The sequence below is a fragment of the Eublepharis macularius genome, chromosome 14, assembly GCF_028583425.1.
Source record: "Eublepharis macularius isolate TG4126 chromosome 14, MPM_Emac_v1.0, whole genome shotgun sequence".
Lineage (NCBI taxonomy): Eukaryota > Metazoa > Chordata > Lepidosauria > Squamata > Eublepharidae > Eublepharis > Eublepharis macularius.
The window spans coordinates 62,929,679-62,950,194 of record NC_072803.1 but is presented as its reverse complement, the minus strand read 5'-3'; the positions used below and the strand labels follow the sequence as shown (position 1 = coordinate 62,950,194).

At 44.3% G+C, this 20,516-nt stretch overlaps 1 protein-coding gene across 6 annotated transcripts in view; it reads right to left on the bottom strand.

Annotated features, from left to right (window-relative positions):
• The window catches only part of NTNG2 (netrin G2), a 126,981-nt gene extending 106,693 nt beyond the window's left edge, over positions 1–20,288 (bottom strand). For all 6 annotated transcript variants that reach the window (XM_054998078.1, XM_054998081.1, XM_054998082.1 and 3 more), the window contains exon 1: positions 20,076–20,288. In XM_054998078.1, the coding sequence (XP_054854053.1) occupies positions 20,076–20,288 (213 nt within the window). The remainder of the gene's footprint in view (positions 1–20,075) is intronic.
• Positions 20,289–20,516: the final 228 nt, after the last annotated feature.

Here is a 20,516-nt window from a genome sequence, read left to right as displayed (position 1 = left end):
CACATTCAGAAGCAGTGTACTCCTGAAACCAGTTGCAGAGGGGACAACCACAGGGGAAAGGATTGAGGAGAGCCAGGTTTTAATCCCTGCATTCTGGGTTTACTCTGGTAATTTGTTCTCTCTCACAGCCAAACTAGACGAGATCTCTGACATCAGGAGGACACGTGTCGGTTTTCTGCAAGTTTCCATGGGACATGTAGTGAGAAAGAACCTCTGCTAGGGAGAAGAGGGAGAGAATCCCTCTTCTCCCTGGCAGAGGTTATTTCTCCAGACGTCTCGTCTAGTCCGCTCGGCTCCCTCTCGCCCGCTGGCGTGCTCAGTTCTGTCTTGCTGCCACCAGCTCCCACAACCAGACGGAGATGAGCGCACCAGTGGTAGTGAAAGGGAGCTGAGTGGACTAGACTAGACAAGACACCTAGAGATAGAACCTCTGCTAGGGAAAAGAGGGATTCTCTCCCTCTTCTCCCTGGTTCTTTCTCACTACATTTCCCATGGAAACTTGCAGGAAAATGACACGTGTCCTCTTCATGTCAGGTGTCTCGTCTAGTTTGGCTCTCAGTCTAACCTTTCTCACCTTTGCTTCCTTCTCTCATCTACCTCCTTTCTGCTCAGCCTCCTCCTACCTCATAACAGGATTTCCAAAGTTTCTCCTGTACTTTCTTTCCAAGCTGCAGAATCATTCCTCTTTTGTCTCCTTGCCCAAGCAAGTTTTCCTTCTACACTACCTCCAGTTGGGAACTGCAGTTCTCCTAGAATTGCAATTGATCTCCAGGCTGCAAGATCAGTTCCCCTGGAGAATATAGCTGCTTTGGAGGGTGGACTCTTTGGTATCACATGGCTTCCGTGGCCCCGCCCCTCCCCAAACTCTGCCCACCCCAAGCACAGTCCCCCATTCTCCAGGAATGCCCCAAGCCAGATGTGGTAACCATAATGCTATCTTCGTGCAGGGGCAGATTGTCTGTTTAATATATGGGGAAGATTCCTGTGGGGCCAACTCCCTGGAAGGATGCTGGTGACCAGAAAAAAGCTGAGCCAAGCCCCAAGAGCTCCACTGGTGTAGCAAGAGTGGCTCGGCTCAGTAATGATCAGTATCTGTCTCCCACAAACCCCTGCCAGAGACAGTGAGCTGAGGGCCATCATCAGCTATGGTGGCAGGGACTGAGCTCGTAAGCCCCTGAAGTGCCGGCTGGCAGCACTGCAGGGCAGTTCAGCTTGGCTTATTCCTGGGCCATTTTATCCGCCTTTGCCTCCATTTTCGTGGTCAAATGAACACAGCATCTCTGACGTACCTGCAACTAAAGGGTTACATTTCATTAGGCCAAGAACTGGAGGCCACAGAACTCCCAGTGCAGAGCAGCCTGCTCAGGTCTGGGTCTCCTAAGCGTGAGCTTGTCTTGCTTTTCTTCCCTGAGACTTGCTTTAGGGCTGATAGGGATAGTATCGATCAGTGTTATTTTTATATTATTAGTTTAACCTTTTTTTGTTACTATTGTAAAGATATTTTGTGGACAGGTTGGTCCAACAGCAAATTAAAAAATATATATTATTCCCCCAATCCCATGAAGTCTATGTGAGAATGAGCAGAAACGACTTAAGAGCTAGCCAGGTACAAAGCAGCCATGGGAAGGTGGCAGAGACTGGGAGAGAGCTGCTGTCCACAGGGGGCCTCATGCCAACGTGCTCTGCAATGTGCCATTACCAGCTGCCATTGCCAAGCAGTGTCAGCAGAAGGGACAGGTGGGCCCATTCCGTGGACTCCACAGAGGCCTGTCGTAGTCCAACTGTCTTGTGGGATTGCACCAAGAGAGCAGCTAGCCCAGCATCCCGTTAAAGTGGCCATCAGGTCCTTCCAGGAAGTCACAAGGAGGCAGCAAGGAGGACACTGTCTCAACTTGGAGGTTTCATTTAACCAGCACGGCAAATGGCCGTCAATTGACCTACTCTCAGTTAACTTGTCTAGTGTCCTTTCTAAGTCTTGTAAGCGAATGGTCATTACTACCTCTTGCGGCAATGAGTTTGAAAAGTTAATGACGTGTTGCATGAAGAAGTAATCCATAGGGTCTGTTCTAAATCTACTACTGCCCATCCATTTCATTTGTTTTAGTATAACAGAACAGGGAGAAAAAAGTTCTCTCTATCAGTTTCCTCCACACTATCACGCTGTGCATAATTATACACATCATGCCCTCAGGCACAAGTAAACATGACGATTGTGGTTTTCTGTCTGTGAAAAGAAAATTGCATGTGCAGATTCAGATAATAACAACAACTGATTTATATACAACCTTTCAGCGCAACTTAACACCCACTTAGAGCGGTTTACAAAGTATGCCAGTATTATCCCCACAACAACAATCACCCTGTGAGGTGGGTGGGGCTGAGAGAGCTCTGAGAGAGCTGTGACTGACCCAAGGTCACCCAGCTGGCTTCAAGAAGAGGAGTGGGAATCAAACCCAGTTCTCCAGATTAGAGTCCCGCCACTCTTAACCACTACACCAAACTGGCTGAGCAATGGGGAGGGGGATTTAACCCTCCAACCCTGCTCAGCACCATTAATAGCATGTTACAGGAAATAGGACAATTCCTTTAGCAACCCAAACTTTCCCCTTTAGAACAGCATGAGAAAGAGTTTCAAGCAGTCAGCTGGGCAGGGGTTGAATGGTTATCTCCCCTCTCTCATCCCTGCATGGCTCCAATCTGAATCAGGGCTGCACTCAGAATTTGCTTTTATAAATGGTCAGAGGTCTGTGATTTCATCATGTCTGTCTGTACCCTCAAAATGAAAGCTGGCACACTTTTTTGTGTCATTGTAGCTGGGTCTGATAAAAGGTATTGCATGGATTATGCCTTGTTTTTGGATTTTGGACCAGTATGGCTGTAGACTACTTTTGTACCCTTAGCAAGGCTTTTTGTGTAGTGGTATCACTGGTACTGAGTACCGGCATCTTTTGGGGGGCTCTCCAATCCTGGAGGGGAGAATTGGTGGAAATCAATGCAGCCATACATATGAGTACTGGTACCTTTTAAAAAAAACAAAAAGCACTGACCCGTCGTCAACTTTCTCTAAACTAAAAACTAAACTGAAAAATAACTCAAATACTTGATCATTTTGTTTGCCCTTCTGACATTCTCACTTTTGAGATGTGGCGGCCAGAACTGTTTGTGGGATTCCAAATATTTTATATAATATTGATTTATTTCTTAATTTATTTTCTCCAAGGAACCTGGGGTGGCATACTATGTTTTCTCCTCCATTTTATTCTCAGAACAATCCTGTAAGGAAGTTGCTACACCATGATATATAGCTTCACTATCACGGAATCACAGAGTTGGAAGGGGCCAGACAGACCTTCTAGTCCAACCTCCTGCCCAATGCAGGATGAGCCATATGGATCACATTCTTTTCAGTCCCTTTCCTAATCATTCTTACCACAGAATTTGTCTTTTTTAAAAAAAAATATATATACTGCTGCCAGTATCAAGTTCATAGGCTACACAAAAATACCTTCGTAGAGCAGAAGGAGTTTCTTTGCCCAGAGCAAATCGGTATCCTGGTCGTACTGGTCATTCTCATTGCCTCATTAGCAATGGAAAACTGAGGCCGAGAAATTATTTGGACACATCCACTTGGCAAATCCGAGACTGAATCTGGACCTCCCAGGCCCAGCATTGCAAATTTGGCTGTCAATGAGACATGAGAAACCAGGTCTGTTGGAATCTCCCTCAATCAGCATCTTGAGGGTTGCAAACCTCCAAACTCTTCGCTTCAAGCCACCGCAAAAGGTGATACTGAAGTCTGGGTATAAGCAGCTAAGGAGAGGGAATGAGAGTTATTTTATAATTTAGCTGTGCTGTTACATATTTTGAATGCATTTTTCAATTAGTTTAACTTTAAATGTAGCACCCTTATAAGTTTTTATGCACTTTATATTGTTATATCTTTTCTTTTTAAATCAAATTTTAAATAATAATAATAATAATTTTAAAACACCACCACAAAAGGAGCTGGACGGGCTCTCGGCAGGAGGGGTAATGAATTTGTGAGCTGTCCAAGGTCCTGAACCAACCCTTGCATACGCGGCAGGAATTTCTCCGTGATGTTGTCGCAGAGCCCAAGTTTTGCGGACTGGTCACACTGACAATGCACGGGGGAGTGGAGCGAGATTGCCTTTGCAGCCACAGCCGATGCTTCACATTCCTTTCAAAACAAACTATTTCTCTTAATACATTTCTCCCTCCACCCCTTCTGCATTGCCGGCATGCCGGTCAAATCCATCAACGTATGCATTTCTTGCTTGCAATCAAACACTTTTTGGCACAATGCACTTCTGAGAAAGCTGGGATGCTCCTGTTTCCCACTCAGCTCCTCCTGCACTCCCCCCACCCATCAATTTAAATAAGGCCTTAAAAGGCAGAAGGCCAGCTGAGCTTGTAGAGGCCTCACTGAGAACATCCCCTGGGTTGAACGTGCCAAATTTGCACCTGTAGTACAATGAAGTGGAAGAGTCCTATTGTGAGAGATTGGACTCTCCAGAGTACATTTTTTATGCTTCTCTACACAAAATCCTCCCCGTGAGTAGAAAATTATAATACTGGAAGAGTAGGGAGTTCCAACTCAGATCTCTCCCTGCTGTGCTAATTTTTCAGCTGGCATGGGATTGCTTTGCTATGTAGGGAAACATTAAAAATGTGAAATGTGATGAAGAGAGCTGTGCTTTGCGAAAGCTGACGGTGCATCTGACGAAGAGAGCTGTGCTTCTCAAAAGCTTATGCTACAATAAAGGTGGTTCAACTTAAAGGTGCTGCTGGACTTTTTACTATTTTGCAACTACAGACTAACACAGCTAACTCTTCTGGATCTATTAAAATGTGATTCAACTTCTTTAAGTCCTTACTTATTCGTAGCTATTTGACAATCTCTCAGCACCTATGAACTGGTATTTCCACTATTATGTAGATGTGGAAGCTGAGCTGTTGAGTGAATACATGGCCTATATAAAGAGAAGAGCAGCCAAAAGATGAAGATCTGATACCAGGGTGTCGCTGGGTTAGTGATCGAAAACAGTATTCACTTTTTTAATTCTGCTCACTGCCAACGTAACTTCTACATGCTGGTGCTTTGATGGTATTTTTTTTCTTCCAGTTACTGCTTTTTTCTTCTCATCAGATTATTCACACAGGTGAGCCATCCACCTGGGGGATGATGCAATGAACAGTATCATGTCAGACCATTAGGCAACCAATTAGACTTGACTGTTTTATGATATCACTGAGGGAAACGGAGGGCTTCCTAGATCAGTCCACAAGACGGGTGCTTCAAATCATGGATTCCACAGATGAATTCTCAGGCTAGAGAGTCGATGTGGTGTAGTGGTTCAAGTGTCAGACTAGGATCACATAGTAAACATACTGACTTCACTACACTACGTACCCAGTTAGGTTTGGCTACATGAGATGACATCACAGAGGAAAAAAAGCCAAATGAAAGAGACAGCAAGAGGACAATGCAATTAAAAGGAAAATAGTTTCACAAGTATTGCCAAAAAAAATGGGTGGAATGCTTTTCAAGGCAGCCAAAATGTTCATGAAATTACAGTTTTAGACTAATTGCTTAGAGTAGTTTTGGCTCAGCTTAGTAATAAAACTGTCCTGGAAGCTACAGGCGGCAAAGTGGAAAATTATATAACACAGGAGATGGAAGTCCATGGCCAAGATCGCCATGGGCACTAAGATCCATGAAAACAAAGAAGAGGGGGAAGTCCACCATTCCCCACTTTAAGAGACCAAAGTTCTTTTTTAAAACAGCTTTCAGGACCATGCCCCCAATTCATCATGCCACCTGGTAGACATCCAGAATCAATTTTTGTAAAATTTTACTCAGAGTCAGAAAAAATACAACATTACTAGGTGCACTCAGGGTGCACAAAGCAGCAGACAAGCTTTCAGTGATGAGAAAGAAGTGCTCTTTGCGTATTTCAACTATTTACTTCATTTATACCCTGTCTTTTCCCCCAATGGCGATGCAAAACAGCTTATATCATTCTTGCCTCCATTTTACCCTTACAACAAAACTGTGAGGAGTTAGGCTGAGACTGGCCCACGGTCACTCAGCAAGCTTCCATGGCAGAGCAGAGAATCGAACCTGGGTCTGCCCGGATCCTAGTCCACTATCTTAACCACTACACCACACTGGCTCTCTAGCCTGAGGAGGCATCGGTGCAATCTGAAATTATTTTGTGGTAGTGTTTTGTGAGAGCTGGTTCGTCCTAATAAAGACAGTAGTTCTTCTGACCTGGTAATTCTTGTTTAAATGGACCGACATGGCTCTCTAGGGTTGCTAGCCTCAAGGTGGGGCCCGTTGTTCTCCCAGAATTCAAGCTGTTCTCTGCTAGAGGAAACAGCAGCTTCTTAGAGTAGGCTCTATGGCATTACATCCGCACTGAGCTTCGTCTCTTCCCCAATCTCTGCCCATATCAGGCACTGCCCCCCCACACCAATCTCCAGGAATTTTCCAGGCTGGAGTTGGCAAACGCTTGGACATCATGCTTAGTACTTGTTACAAAAGTTATTGAGATTTGCTGTTCCCCAAAAGTTATCCGATACCTTTGCTGGCATCATTATTTTCTAGCCAGCCTCACTTAAGATAACGGTTTGTGCAGCTGATGTTCGATTCCTAGCAGATAAATATGCAGCACAGAGGAAGGAAGCTACACCTTTACTGCAGGTTTGTATTGCCATTTGGAAAACAGACAGAAAGGTTAACAATGTTGTCCAGAGCTACAGAGTTAGCAAGCTACAGAGCTGGCCTTGAAACCTAAGTACTCTTCAAATAGGTAAAACGAATGGTGAGCGTAAATTTTTGCAGTGCAGGGGCCTATCATTTATTACTTAGCCATAAAAAATATTCCAAGAATCCCATTTTTTTTACCTAGTTTCTGTAACAGTTTTTTGTCTCTGGAGTCTTTTGTTTGTTCCACCTTATGGTAAATGCTGTATCACCGGCATAAAATGAGTTGCGAAGATAACAAGTTTATTCCACACTTTTAGAATGCCAATCTACACTCACAACTCCAGGAATGTTCTGCTTATTATACACACCATCGACCTCAGCAAGTCCCTTACAGGCACAGGGTCAGCCTATACAGGGCCAGGAGGTTATATTTCCTGGTGCCAAAATGAAACTTTATTCACTACGGAGGAAGGCAACTGTCATGTATGTCTGCATACCTACCATGAATACGTTTTGCATTTTGTGCTGATCATAACTATTTGCAAAGGTTGTATTCTGAATACTGCATAAATCATCTGAGAGTGTGTTAACTGCTAACATGTAATGTACTGGACGAGTGGGGGTTGACTGTTACCTCTTGAACGTATTTACTTTCACTTCCGGAGCAAGTGTCCTTGGACACAAGCTGTGGGCAGTGAGCGATGTATCTTTTCTCAGAGTCTGAGATGATTTCATTCTGTACTCTTGTCTAGCCTAAACCAATCAGTTCCCATTTAACTCTTCGGGGTTTTCGCGCCAGAATGTCGACAGACCCAAAGGGCGGGAAGTTTCCCTATAATTAGTAGTGCCTTTTTAAAAATAGTCACTTCTGCCAATTGCTACGTTTGTGTGAACACCTTGAACTGTATGGATCTCTAATAAAGTTGCTCAACTAGAACACCTGTGTGTTAACTGTGGAGATAGGGTTGCCAGTTCCAAGTTGGGAAATTCTGGGAGATCTGGGGGGTAAAACCTGGAGAAAGTGGGGTTTGGGAGGGAAAAGACCTTGACATGGCGTAATTCCATAGAGTCCACCCCTCAAAGTAGCCATTTTCTCCAGGTGAACTGATCTCTGTGGCCTGGAGACCAGTTGTAATTCCGGGAGATCTCCAGCCACTACCTGGAGGCTGGCAACCCTATGTGGAGAACTTAAGGGGCCGAACTGCCAAGGACTGACAGCAACTCCTGTTTGCCTTGTGTGTGTGTTGGGGGACTATATACAACCATTACGGATTTGTTCATGTAAGACTCTACTCAAGGCAGGGCTTAATCAAGCAGAGCATCGACTAGGCCCAGACCACGTAAAATGATACTGAAGAAGGCAGTGCCACTGACCACACGCGGAAGTCTTTTCTTTCTCAGCCACAGCCAGCTCCAACAGATCTGGGATTAAGCGGCATGGCATGCGGATCACTCTTTGGAGAACGCTCCTGTGGCGCTTTCCTTTCTGCCAGATTTAAATATTCACATGACACGCTGCTTCCTCACGTGAGCAGAGAGTAAGCTGTCTTGCTAGGAATCAGGATTCCTACGATCAGTCTTGACAGCTGGGATACTGCATTTGCCATACATGAGCGGTGAGGCTCCCCAGTTAATCAAATCTCACCTCTGCCATGAACTGACCACTTCGCCTTAGGCCTTATTTAAAAAGCGTCTCAAGATGCAACATACATCAGAGTAAAAACTGTTGTTCTTTGAGTGGCCACCTGTGCATTCGCACAGATGGTCTTTGCATTTCAACAGAGCTAGGGTTTCGAACCTTCCAGAGCGAGCATTCAAGGGTGGAGATCTCCTCTCTCCATGGTCACACCTCGCACTGCACATGACCTGAGTTCTCCTCCTTGTGTGAAGAACTGTGCCTGGATACGAACTCTGGTTATCCATGATGTATGAATGCAAGAACAACTGGCTAACTGGAGTTAGTTTTTCCTATATTAACTGGGTTTCTAAACCAGGGTTTAATTCAGGTTTAGAGTCTTGGGGGAATTGTGGTTGATGCCCCAGTCTCCAAGAAGAGGAGCTTATTCTTCATAAGGAGGCTCCCGAACCCTGGTCCAAGTACAACCAGTAGACGGATAATGCAATAGCAACTGAGCCTGGAGACACGAAAGCTCTGAGGGATAAACATAGGCCTGGTTCAGCCTTGGGACATGTACAACACTAAAGAAGAAGACAGTGTTTCTGAACATGCACAAAATGATTTCCCCTCCCCATTCAGTAGCCACATCAGGAAGAGAGATAAAGCGGAAGGGGCTGCCTTTGGGGCTGACGCGGCTGCAGTGGGAAACCTCAAGGAAATAATCTGAATAATCTTGGAAGGGTAAAGTATGAAACGAAGGTTATCTGTTTGGACTCTCAGGCCATCCTGAATGATAGGAAAGCGTAAGCATCAAACGACAACACGTTTTCCCTGCTTACTTTTGCAGCTCAAATGCATGATTCATTCAGGAGAGAGATGTGATGTCCTAGTGACTCACTACGAACAGAAGTATGTATTACACAAGTCTGCTAACGTGTTTTTCAAGGGCTGACTGTTCTCAATGGCATACAGAATTTCATATTCCGAAAATCTCAGCTTCTGCTTCTTTAACATTTCTAACCCATGTGGTTCCGATAAAACAAGCAAACATATACACAGGTGCACGGGCAAAGTTTTAAGCAGTCAGTGGAATGGGATCCTATTGTCACAGACATTCCCTGGTTTTCTTTTCTGTTGCTTGAAAAAGGTTCCCTGTTGAAAGGTGGATTTTGGAAGAAGAATAAATTATGTTTAGAAGGGTTTAAAATGACTTTGTTGCCCCATTGTCTTCATAAAGCAGCGAACTGTATTTTCTGTCTACATTTAGTCATGCTTCTGGCAGTATAAAATGATCATTGAACTGTTTTAACTAAAGCTTGTGTGGAGAAACTCAATATACACAGCAAATTCTAATTTAAGACCTAGACTTGCATGCTGTCTTACATTCTTTTGTACATTCTCAGATTCAAATCCCTGGGTGGTCAGGAACAATCCTTGGGACTAGAAAAGAAAACCTTTGCCGCCGGTGAAGGAAAAATTTCATAACTATCAGGATCTGACAGCAAGCAAGAAACCATTGACCCAAATTTAAATGTAGTAGTAAGTGACAATGCAGACAGTTAGGCACCAAACCTAATACAAACACACTTTCTCTTAAACAATGACGATCAATGAACAGAATCAGCTGGCAACTGATGGGAGGGTTGAAGGCAGGAACATGGTGGGGAGGCAACATTGTGTGCATGGTGACATCACTTTGGGGGGCAACCCAGAAAGGACAGCAAGTAGCTCTAGGAATTTCCACAAACTCTATGGTTTTACTAGTTTTCCCCAGAAGTGACACCACCAGGTTTTAATTTTTTTTTTTAAATCCCCATACAAACACCTTTTGGAGTGGTGGCAAGCAATGGAAACTTGGGGTAGGGGATTCCCTACCCCTTCCAGGGTCTTGGCAGCCTGCCCCATTTATCTCTTGATTTACCATATTCATAATGCCTTTCTGCTTCTCCAGCTACACCCCCCAGAAGCTCTGACACTCCAGTTCCCGTAGAGCCACCAATCCCATTTCTTTTGATCCCCCAATGCATCCATTCCCAGAAATTCTTCCAAAAACAACTATATCCTAACTTTACAGCTCAATTTGGAATGCATCTGTCCCATCCCTACTAGCTAGTGAGTATAATTCACTCTCCAAAGAAGTCAGAGTCAAAACCACCATTTGTTATAGTGATTACCCAAATTAAAATATCTGTTTGTATTCACATTTAATAATCACGATGGGAGAGTTGGCGGCTCTGATCAATATGCAATTTTGGCACTCGGCAAAAAGGACATTTCTCCTGTGCCCATTTGTATTGGCGGATCTGTTCAAGATACATACTTCTAGATGTATTCCCCATTACGATATATGGATGTGAAAGTTGGACAATGGACATTGAAGAAAGCGGACAGGAAGAAAATCGATTCATTTGCAATGCAGTGCTGGAGCAGAGTTTTGTGGATACCATGGATGGCCAAAAAGATGAATAAGTGGGTACTAGGTCAAATCAAGCCTGAATTCTCCCTAGAAGCTAAAGTGACAAAACTGAGGCTATCGTACTTTGGTCACAACATGAGAAGACGAGATTCTCTGGAAAAGTCGGTGCTAGGAAATGCTAGGAAAAGTGGACAGCAGTAGGAAAAGAGGAAGACCTAAAACGAGATGGCTTGACTCAATAAAAGAAGCCATGTCCTCCAGGTTGCAGGATCTGAGCAAGTCTGTTAATGATAGGATGGTTTTGGAGGACTCTCATTCATAAGGTCGCCATAGGCTGGAGGCAACTTCAACTCAGGAACTCCAAGAACATAAAAATAACCCTGCTGGATCAGGCCAGTGGTTCATCTAGTCCAGCAGCCTGTTTCACACCTAACTATGGAGGGCCAACAACAGGGCACAGAGGCCACAGTTCTATGGGGTTCCAAGGTTCACTGCCTCCGATGGTGGAGACTCCTATAAATCATCATGGCTGACAATCACTGTTGGACCTATCCTCCATGGATCCATCTCACTCCCTTTTCTAGCCATACATGCTTGTGGCCATCATTGGCAGAGACCTTCCCCCCTCAAAGGGATACACAGTAATCTTAGTAGTGGATTTGTTCTCCAAACAAGCTCATTTTATTCCACGCACTACTATTCCTACAGCCAAGAAACTAGCCAGCCGTTTCATGAAGCACATAGTCAAAATGCATTCGTTTCCTACCAAAGTAATCTCAGATCGAGGTGTACAATTTGTTGCCAACTTCTGGCTGGAGCTTCTTAAAGTTGCTGGTATTGAACAAGGTCTTAGCTCCGCCTATCATCCTCAAACCGACGGACAAACCGAACGCACAAACCAGGTGCTAGAACAGTTCTTAAGATGTTACATCAATTATCAACAAGACGACTGGATTGATTTCCTTGATTTTGCAGAACATGCATATAACAACTCAGTGCATTCTTCTACAGGGGCTTCCCCTTTTAAAATAGTAAATGGATATGCAGCCTTTTGCTGCAAACCCTGAATCCCAACAGCCAGGAGATTTAGGAGAAGGGTGGACTAATTTAACCTCCCATTGGGAAATCATACAAAAACTTTGGACAAAGCAAAAGAGGACTATTAAAAAATTGCTGACAGAAAACGCTCTGAACAGTGGAAATTACAACCAGGAGACTTTGTATATATTTCCACCAAGAACATTAAAGGGGAGCAACCTAGCAAGAAACTGGGCTGGAGATATTTAGGACCTTTTCCTGTAAAGAAATTAATCAATGAAGTAACTGTGGAAATAGAGCTCCCAAAGAACTTAAGACAAATCCACCCAATATTTCACTTGAGCCTTCTGAAAAAGGCTCCCCCATCTGACCAGTGGCATCCAGACAGAGGAGCCCCTCATCCAATGCTAGTAAATGGACACATTCATTATGAAGTAGAAGAAATTTTGGACTCCAAAGTGAAATACAATAAACTTTTCTATTTAGTGTGCTGGAAAGACTTTGATGAATCTCAAAGGGAATGGGTGGAACAATCGCATGTGAATGCTCCAAAACTGGTATCACAGTTTCACAACTGCTATCCTGACAAACCTGGCCCTTAGGAGGAGGGGCCATCTTTGGGGAGGCAGAAATGTCATGTCTGTACCCATACATCCATGCCATTGTTTAATGTTGGCCTGATATTTTCAACCATTACTCTTGCTGTACCCCAATGTCATATTGCTAATGCCATAGCTTGCTTTCACAGGGCTTCTGCAGCTGCAGCTGTCTTATCTAACACTTTGAAGCTCTCAGTGCTTATGACCTTGTACACTGCTCACTTCCATGAATTACCGTGTTTCAGTTTTAATCTCATGCCTTTTTATGTCTAGACTCAATAGGTAAAATATGTGAGTTCTCCTGACTGGTTCACGCCAAATGTTGTGTTTTACTATTGGGAGGGGGAAAGGAGTAATTGTGCTCTATAACAGAAAGATTTTCACCCATCTTGCGTATTCTTGTCAACCTGCTGTTACTGCTTAGTTGCTTACCTTGCTTCTAAGTAATCCTATGGACGTATCTGTGGAAATGATCTGATTCCTGAATAAAACCTTTTAACCAAGAACTTGGATTTCTTGCTGTAATGGTACAGGGGTCTGATCTGCCAGAGCCTGTCATCCATAGCCAGACAGAATCCCCAACTTAATTACTGATTGAGTAAACCAGCATTCTTTTGTCCTTCCTGAATCTATGGCTTTGTCCAACCTGAATGTATTGCTAATGTTATTGGGTGACCCCGAGTTCTAGTGTTTTGAAAGAAGGAGGAAAAGTTCTGTTTATCCACTCCTTCTGCCCCCACTAGGGTTGCCAGTCCCTGCTAAAACAGTGAAAAAGTCTGAGAAAAGATGTTTCAGGGCATGATGTAGACACCTGTAGTCTGCCATATGTAGCAATATATAATAAAATATAGTCACAAATACAACTCCCCTGACCTGGATGGCTCAGGCTAGCCCAATCCTGTTAGATCCTAGAAGCTAAGCAGGTTCTGCTCTGGTTAGTACTTGTATGATAGGCCAGCAAGGAAGTCCAGAGTGACTACGCAGAGGCAGTCAATTGCAAATCACCTCTGTTGATCTCTTGCCTTGAACATCCCTTGCTGGGGTCACCATAAGTCAGCTGTTATTTGGCAGCACCATATTCACCCTCTTACTCTATAGGCTTTGTTTGGATTGGGGACAAGAACTGACAGGTTCAGACAAAAGGCTTTGCAGAAAAAGTACGTTTTGCACGGGAGAGCAGCCCACTCACAGGACCCATGCGCTGTACATAACAATTCTAAGCAAGTCTGGCCCTGCGCACTACCTAGTTGGAAAACCGGCAAGGCACATTCAAGCTGCTTTGAGCTCCTGGGAGGCACAGCAGAACGTAAGGGCAACGCTTGAGCTATCACTTCTGCAACCAGCAAAAGGTGTCAGCTCTACCTGCAGAAATCTCAGAAGCCAGGAAGCGGGCAGAATGAGATTTGCACTTGCTGTGGATCAAATCGTTCTGCCCTTCCCTTGGGCTTACAAAACCCAAAACAGATTTCTATGATTTTTATACAGGTCAAAGTAGTAAAGAGTCCAGTAGTACCTTTAAGACTAACCAACTTTATTGTAGCATAAGCTTTCGAGAACTATAGCTCTCTTTGTCAGATTATTATTATTACCGATATTATTATTACTACTACTACTACATATTCTACGTGAGCAGACTATTTCCTTGAGCAACAACACCAAGTACACTTCCTAAAGACAGACAGAGATCTGAGCAAGGGATAGATGGGCTGGACTGACAAAAAGATAGGCCAACTTTGCTAAGAATTAAAAGAGGAGCCAAATTTAGCCAAAAGTGTAACTGACAAACAAAGCCTCCACCCATTCGCCCCCTTTCCCACACTGGTGCCAAAATTAAGAGGCGCTATTTCCTGGTAGAACAATGCTTGCTGACACCATCAAAATACCCTCCCCAACGCATCAATAACATCAAGGGTCATTTCATAGAAAAAGAGCTGGAGGAACTCATTAGCATAACTCATTAGCATAACTCATTAACATATGCCACACCCCCTTGCCATCACCGGAACTGTGTCATTGGCATAACTGATTTGCATATGCCACGCCCCCTGACATCACCTATCCTGGCTGTTTTGGACCCAATCCTGGCCATTCAAGGCTAAAATTGGGCCCAAAATGGCAAAAAGGGGTTGAAAATGGCCGAAAAGGGGCCCAAAATGGTTAGGATCGGGCTGCTGCTGAGTGGGAGAGTGATCCACCACCCGTCAGAGGCCCAATCCAGGCCAAAACGAGCCCAAATGGCAGAGAGTCAGGTGGGCGGGGCCACCTGACATGTGATCTCTTTTGGGGAACTGCGTTCCTGCATGTTCCCCCTCAAAATGAGCCCTGAATAACACTAACCGCTGTATCCCTGCAACAAAGGAGCACAATCTGAGTAGGGGAGAGATACTTACACACACACACACACACACACACACACACCAGCAGCCACTGCAAAGGAGAGCCAGAAGGACGGAGCCCATCATGGGGCTCGGTACTCTGCGTCCATCACTCCAGGCTGCAAAAGTTAAAATTCTGTGTTCTGAGACCTGTAGGCGCATTTACTGTGTTTGCATAATTTCCTTAACTGTAACTAATGCTTCCACAGCTTTTGGTTACAAGATCCACATTTTAACAGGTTCCTGTCTATTGGATGCATTCAGTATGTTGTCTGTCTGTCTCTCCCTCCCTCCCTTCCTCCCTCCCTCTCATCTTATGTGAAATTTACAATTCATTTTTAAGGTGTCCCTGCCTGAAGGGCATTGACAGGAACAAGAAGAAGTTCAAGAACTGTGAAAATAAAACCCTCGACATTAATAAGCGGCAAGAATGCGCTGTGGAGTGGAAAGAGCAGCCAGATGCGAAGAGCTTCAGGACCTAGAAGGGATGGAACTCGGTGGAATTTCTCCCAATTCCTTTAACATCTGTGATACCTCATCTCTCTTAGCCCTGCATTAAAATCCCACCCAGGCTCACTAGCATTGGGGGGGGGGGTGTCTGCTTCTGCGATGTTCTTTTGGAGTAATATTAAATCACAAGAGTCACCTTGAAAACAAGAATCTGATGTGTTTAAGGATCAAAGAGACAAGATCCTGGAAAATCTAGGACTGGGCAGCCCGGGCATTTTCTATCACTAAATAGTAAATTTCAGCCGCAGGGCCTCCCTGATTTGGATCCAGGCCATGACCTGAAGTGGGTGTGTGAAAGGGGAATTCAACTCTTTCTCCAATCTCAAACAGGCTCTTGGGACTATTCGCCCAGGGAATCTACAAGGTTTCCCCAAAGGGGGCAAATCACAGCTACAGCTTCTGTGCCTGACATTTGGGGAAAGAGTTAAACCATCCCATGGCCGTGATCCATCTCCTGCCCCCCACAACTTCTCTTTAGCAATTAAAAATGCTGGAAATCTGTTCACAAAAACGTCCAAATGTCTCATCGTGTCTGACTCAAATATTGTCGCACTCAGATCTGAGCAAGAAATGGATGAGCTTACATGAATGAAGGCAAAGAGGTATGCAGAGGATGGCTGGCTTAGTCCTCAACAGAATTCAGTATCATCAGACCCCGCAGGTCCATCTAGCTGTGTGCTCTCTCTTTGTGGGCGGCAGCAGTTCCCTACGGTCTCGGGCAAAGAAAGGTGGAGGATAGAAACAGCAATGTCACAGCCACCTGTATCAAAGTAGTGATTTTCCTCCAATAAGACTGCAAAACAGTTTAGTCAAAGAAAGAAAGGAGAGCACAGGGCTGCAGGTTCTCTTCTGATCTAATGGAGAGGCATGGGGCATTTATTTTGAAAGCGTTGTTTCAGAAACCTGCATGAATGGCCCTTCTTGAAAAGCAATTATCGGTGTGTGGGGTAGGGTTGGAATCCTCTAAAATACAGTCTGAGTTGGTCACTCTGCCTGGCCTGCGTTTTGCTCACCTTGATTGTAACACCACACAGCCACAAAAGGACTCCGACTCTATTATTTTGCTGTTGCATTTCCCAACCTCTGAACCCGTTAAACAAAGCAAGACTTGTGAATTATAAATCAAATGCGCCTGCTGAGCTTTAAACCGCACAGAATAAAAGACAACAATTAATTTTTAAGGGGAAAATGTGTTAAGATTTTTAAAATACAAGGGCAAATTCCTAACGTGTCTTTCACACTGAGGGTGGAGGAGAAGAGAAACAGAGAGAAAACAGTCCTCCATACTTTCAAGGACTCCTTACAATAGGATATTTTAAAATACAAGGCTACATCCCCGTTCTGCACAGATCCCAACACACACACACACACTTCATTTATGAACCTTATTGCGCCCTATCAGCAAACACTATCCCCACTTCAAAAACATGTTTGATTACAACACATTTTCATCAGTGTAGCACTGTACCTCCTCACCTCAGGGGGCAAGTTTTAGAACAAGCGGGGGATCGGGGTATATATGGAGGGTAAAGACCCCAACTTGTGCGCCAGGCTCCAAGCAAGGGACTACTGCTCTAGTCAACTCAAATGACCTTGTTCAATAGACGTGCATGTCAAAGGCACAAATCCTTTTGCTTAATATGAGGTGTCTGTGTGACCTGCACTGCTAACCCTGCTTTCATTATTAAAAAGCATTTAAAAAGAAATCAGAACAAGTGTTCTTACCACACACTGCCTTTTTAAAAAAATACAATTTTGTGAATATATCTAAGAATAAGTCCTTGAATCTTATTGAGAATCTTGCCCCTGTGTTTGAAACCTGAAATGGTACCCCCGAACTTAACCACTCAATCACACTGTGAGCTGACCCATTTTTGCACAATCAGAGCAGGTGTTCCCCTTGGTGCTAAGGTGAGTGTGTGTGTGCACGTGGGAGGGAGGGAGACTGACAACATGGATCTCCAACTTATTCCTAAGCCAAAACTACATTAAAGGTAAAGTGGCAGGGGCCATTCTCACACGGCTTACCGGCCACGGAACATCACGCCGAGCTCCTGGAACGACAGCATCTTACTGGTATGATTTCGCGCCAGGAAGACGCTGTCGTTCCGGGAGCTTGGTGTGATGTTCCGGGGCCGGTAGGCTGTGTGAAAATGGCCAGGGAAAAAACAATCTGTCAGCACCACGGCACCTGGTTCCTCTGCTCACCCCTAATCATGTCAAGATTTAAAACCAGCCAAGCTATGGCAAAGCCTGTGTCCAGAACAGAAGAGGGTCGTCTGGTGACCCACCACAAAATTGTGGCCAAAGGATGGAATTTCAGGGAAATGATTAAGGAAGCCTCTTGACAGCAATAAGCCAGAGCAGTTCCAGCGATGCTCCCAGACCCCAACAGGAAAGCATTTCACTCAGGTTGGCTGGCTGGTCTAAGAAACAGACGCTTTGGTGCTTCTCGCAATGGCCCTTCTTCTCCATCTAATATTCAAATTATTATTTTAGCAGAGATGTGATGAGTGACATCCTAGCGCCCTCTTGCCTTTTTCAAGCCTTCGCTCCTTTCCTTGATGTGCCCTGGAAGACGGTCATGTAGAGTCCTGGATCAGTTAGTTTGACCATTTCAAGCGCTTAATGTCTAAGGTAAGGTTGGCCCATGCCTGTCCACGAAATTCCAGAAGTGAACAGGCTGGCACTGGGTATGAGCAAAAGAATATACTCCGCAGGTACTCAGATATTCTCCCTGTTTTATTATTCTAGAGCTCAACTGTAGCATTAAAAACAGACCCGGGAGCTTAAAGATGGTGAGTCCTGGACCAAATGAAATCTTGCTCCCCTCCCCTCCTCAATTCCGTCCAATAAGCATCATCTGCCTCATTCTTAATGCTCAGCAACCAAGACGTGGGGCTGCTTTTCAGCAGTAGATAAACTCTTTTAAAAACAAAATAAGAAAAATCCTGCCCTTAGTGCTGCTCTCTATCAATTATTCATTGACTCCGTTCTGATAATGAGATTTAAGAACAACCTTCAGGTGTTTGTGAGTTTCACCTTTGATCCAGGGGCTGTCATTATCATTGTGCCATCTTTGTTATTCAAGGCACTTCTTCTCCCTCTTACCATTCTGCTAAGACTGTACCATGCATTCATTGCTGTAAAATGCCTATAAGAATGGGAGCAAAGCCAGCCCAAAAAACATCATGGTGCTTGAAATGGAAAATCCAAAGGACGTTACTCCTTCCCTCCAACCCCCCATCCCCAGGGAAATTAATACACGTGGTACTCAGTCTATAGTGGCCTTTTCCTATGCCAGCCCCACTAAAATGAATGGCACTTCCACAGGAGAATTTCCCCCCTTGCTGGTTAGATCTGCTGCAATCCAATTTTGGGCATATTTACTCAGAAGCAACCCTTTGTCTATCATTCTAATATCGTTAATGGCACCCAACATCCGTTGACGTATGGGATAAAGCAGACGGATCAATGGTGTAGAAAGGCAAATATATAGGATGAGAAGCTTATAAAGAACAGCCACCTGGAGCGTCGCCAGTGACACAGAAGACTCGGAGTGACCTGAAAAGAAAAGTTTAGTAAGCTGGAACAGAGTTCGATTCTGTCCCCTTTTTCTAAAAGCTACCATTATGCCATAGATAAATCACATAGGAACGAGAGGATGAGTGACAGAATTCTTTAGATTAGTAACTTTTGGGGTCCAATTTGCAAGAAGGTAGTATTATCTAATGCATTACTAATAATGCTTCTCAAAAGGCATTTCCTCAAACAGTTGTTTACTGACACCCTTACCGACTTGCTCCCCCGTAACTATGATGTATAGTTATTATTGATCTTCCCATTTCACACGTGGGAAAAGTGAAGGAGGCGATTGTTGCATATACATGTATACATATCGATTCTGCTTTAGTCACGGCACTCCTGCCACACACAGGATGAAAGAGTGGAAAGAGTTTCCTACAGACACTGCACAGAACATACTTTAGCCCATGCGGAAACAAACAATGGCACTGATTTGCCATTTATCTCCCATCTTTCTTCCACGAAGGCAGCACACGTTGGGTTTCCAGACTGTCTCTTGTGCAGCCGCTAAACAGACCCAGACTCGCTTAGGCCTCAGCCTCGGGACTAAGCAACCAGATTTGGCTGGATTCATATAACTACATTCCATGCTGAGAAGTCAATCTGAATTGGCTTTTCGTTGTATTGGCATGTTGGTTTTACAAATAAGGCAAGCTCATGACTCGACACATCCTAGTTCAATCTACTTTGTTCTGATCTGTACCAGCTCTGAAGTATTTATAAGATGGGCTAAACACCTGAGCATCTGCTGGGAAAGTCAATTTACATTGACTTCAACATGTATGTGGGTGTGTGGCAAGAATGTGCTGTGTGCTTTAGGTAAGCATGTACAAAAAAACTTTCTGATTGTATTTAATGGGATAAACACAAACCAGGGTCACTAAACAGAGCGGATGAGAACGTATTTACCTCATCTTACCTTCTAATATCACTCAACACCTTTCCCAAATTCAGACAATGATTCAAACAATGTTGTCAACTATATTTGTACAGTACTCTTGATTTCTCTTCTCAGGGTCACTCAAAATACGAGGCAGGGACAGAACACAGACATTCAGATATGGCCATGAGAGGCTTCTAGACTTCTATTTTTCTCACCACACAATTCTCTTAGTCTCATTTCGAATGTCCTTATCACAGATTTGTCTCACTGTGACAGCTGCTTGATCCAGATCTCTCTAAAAAATTAACAACATCAACTTACGTGAGTGCAGAATCTCTCTGGGGGGTTCCCACAGGTGATCTCAGATGGATCCACTTTCACGGTCACGTAGTCTTTCATCTGCACAGCCTTCGGTTGGCAGGCGTAGAACTCCCACATTGGCCCGTCGTCAGTGGTTACCCAGGATTTGCAGAGGTCATATTGTCCCATGACCAGTGGGAGGCAGTGCAATAAGAAAGCAGCGTGGTGCAGCATGGCAGCTGGAACCAAACACAAAATTCCTGGGCAAAGGAGATGCCTTGAGTCTTCAGCAAGGCAGACACTGGCTTAGAGGGACACTTGCCAGATCAGCATGGAATTTCCACATCTGATATAAAACCATAGAAGTTAACGAAGTCTAGGTGGTGCAAATAACGTTCCAACTTTCTATGTGAAAAGGTCTCTGTTAGAGAAGCCACAGTTGCAGGAAATACCGTTTGGAGA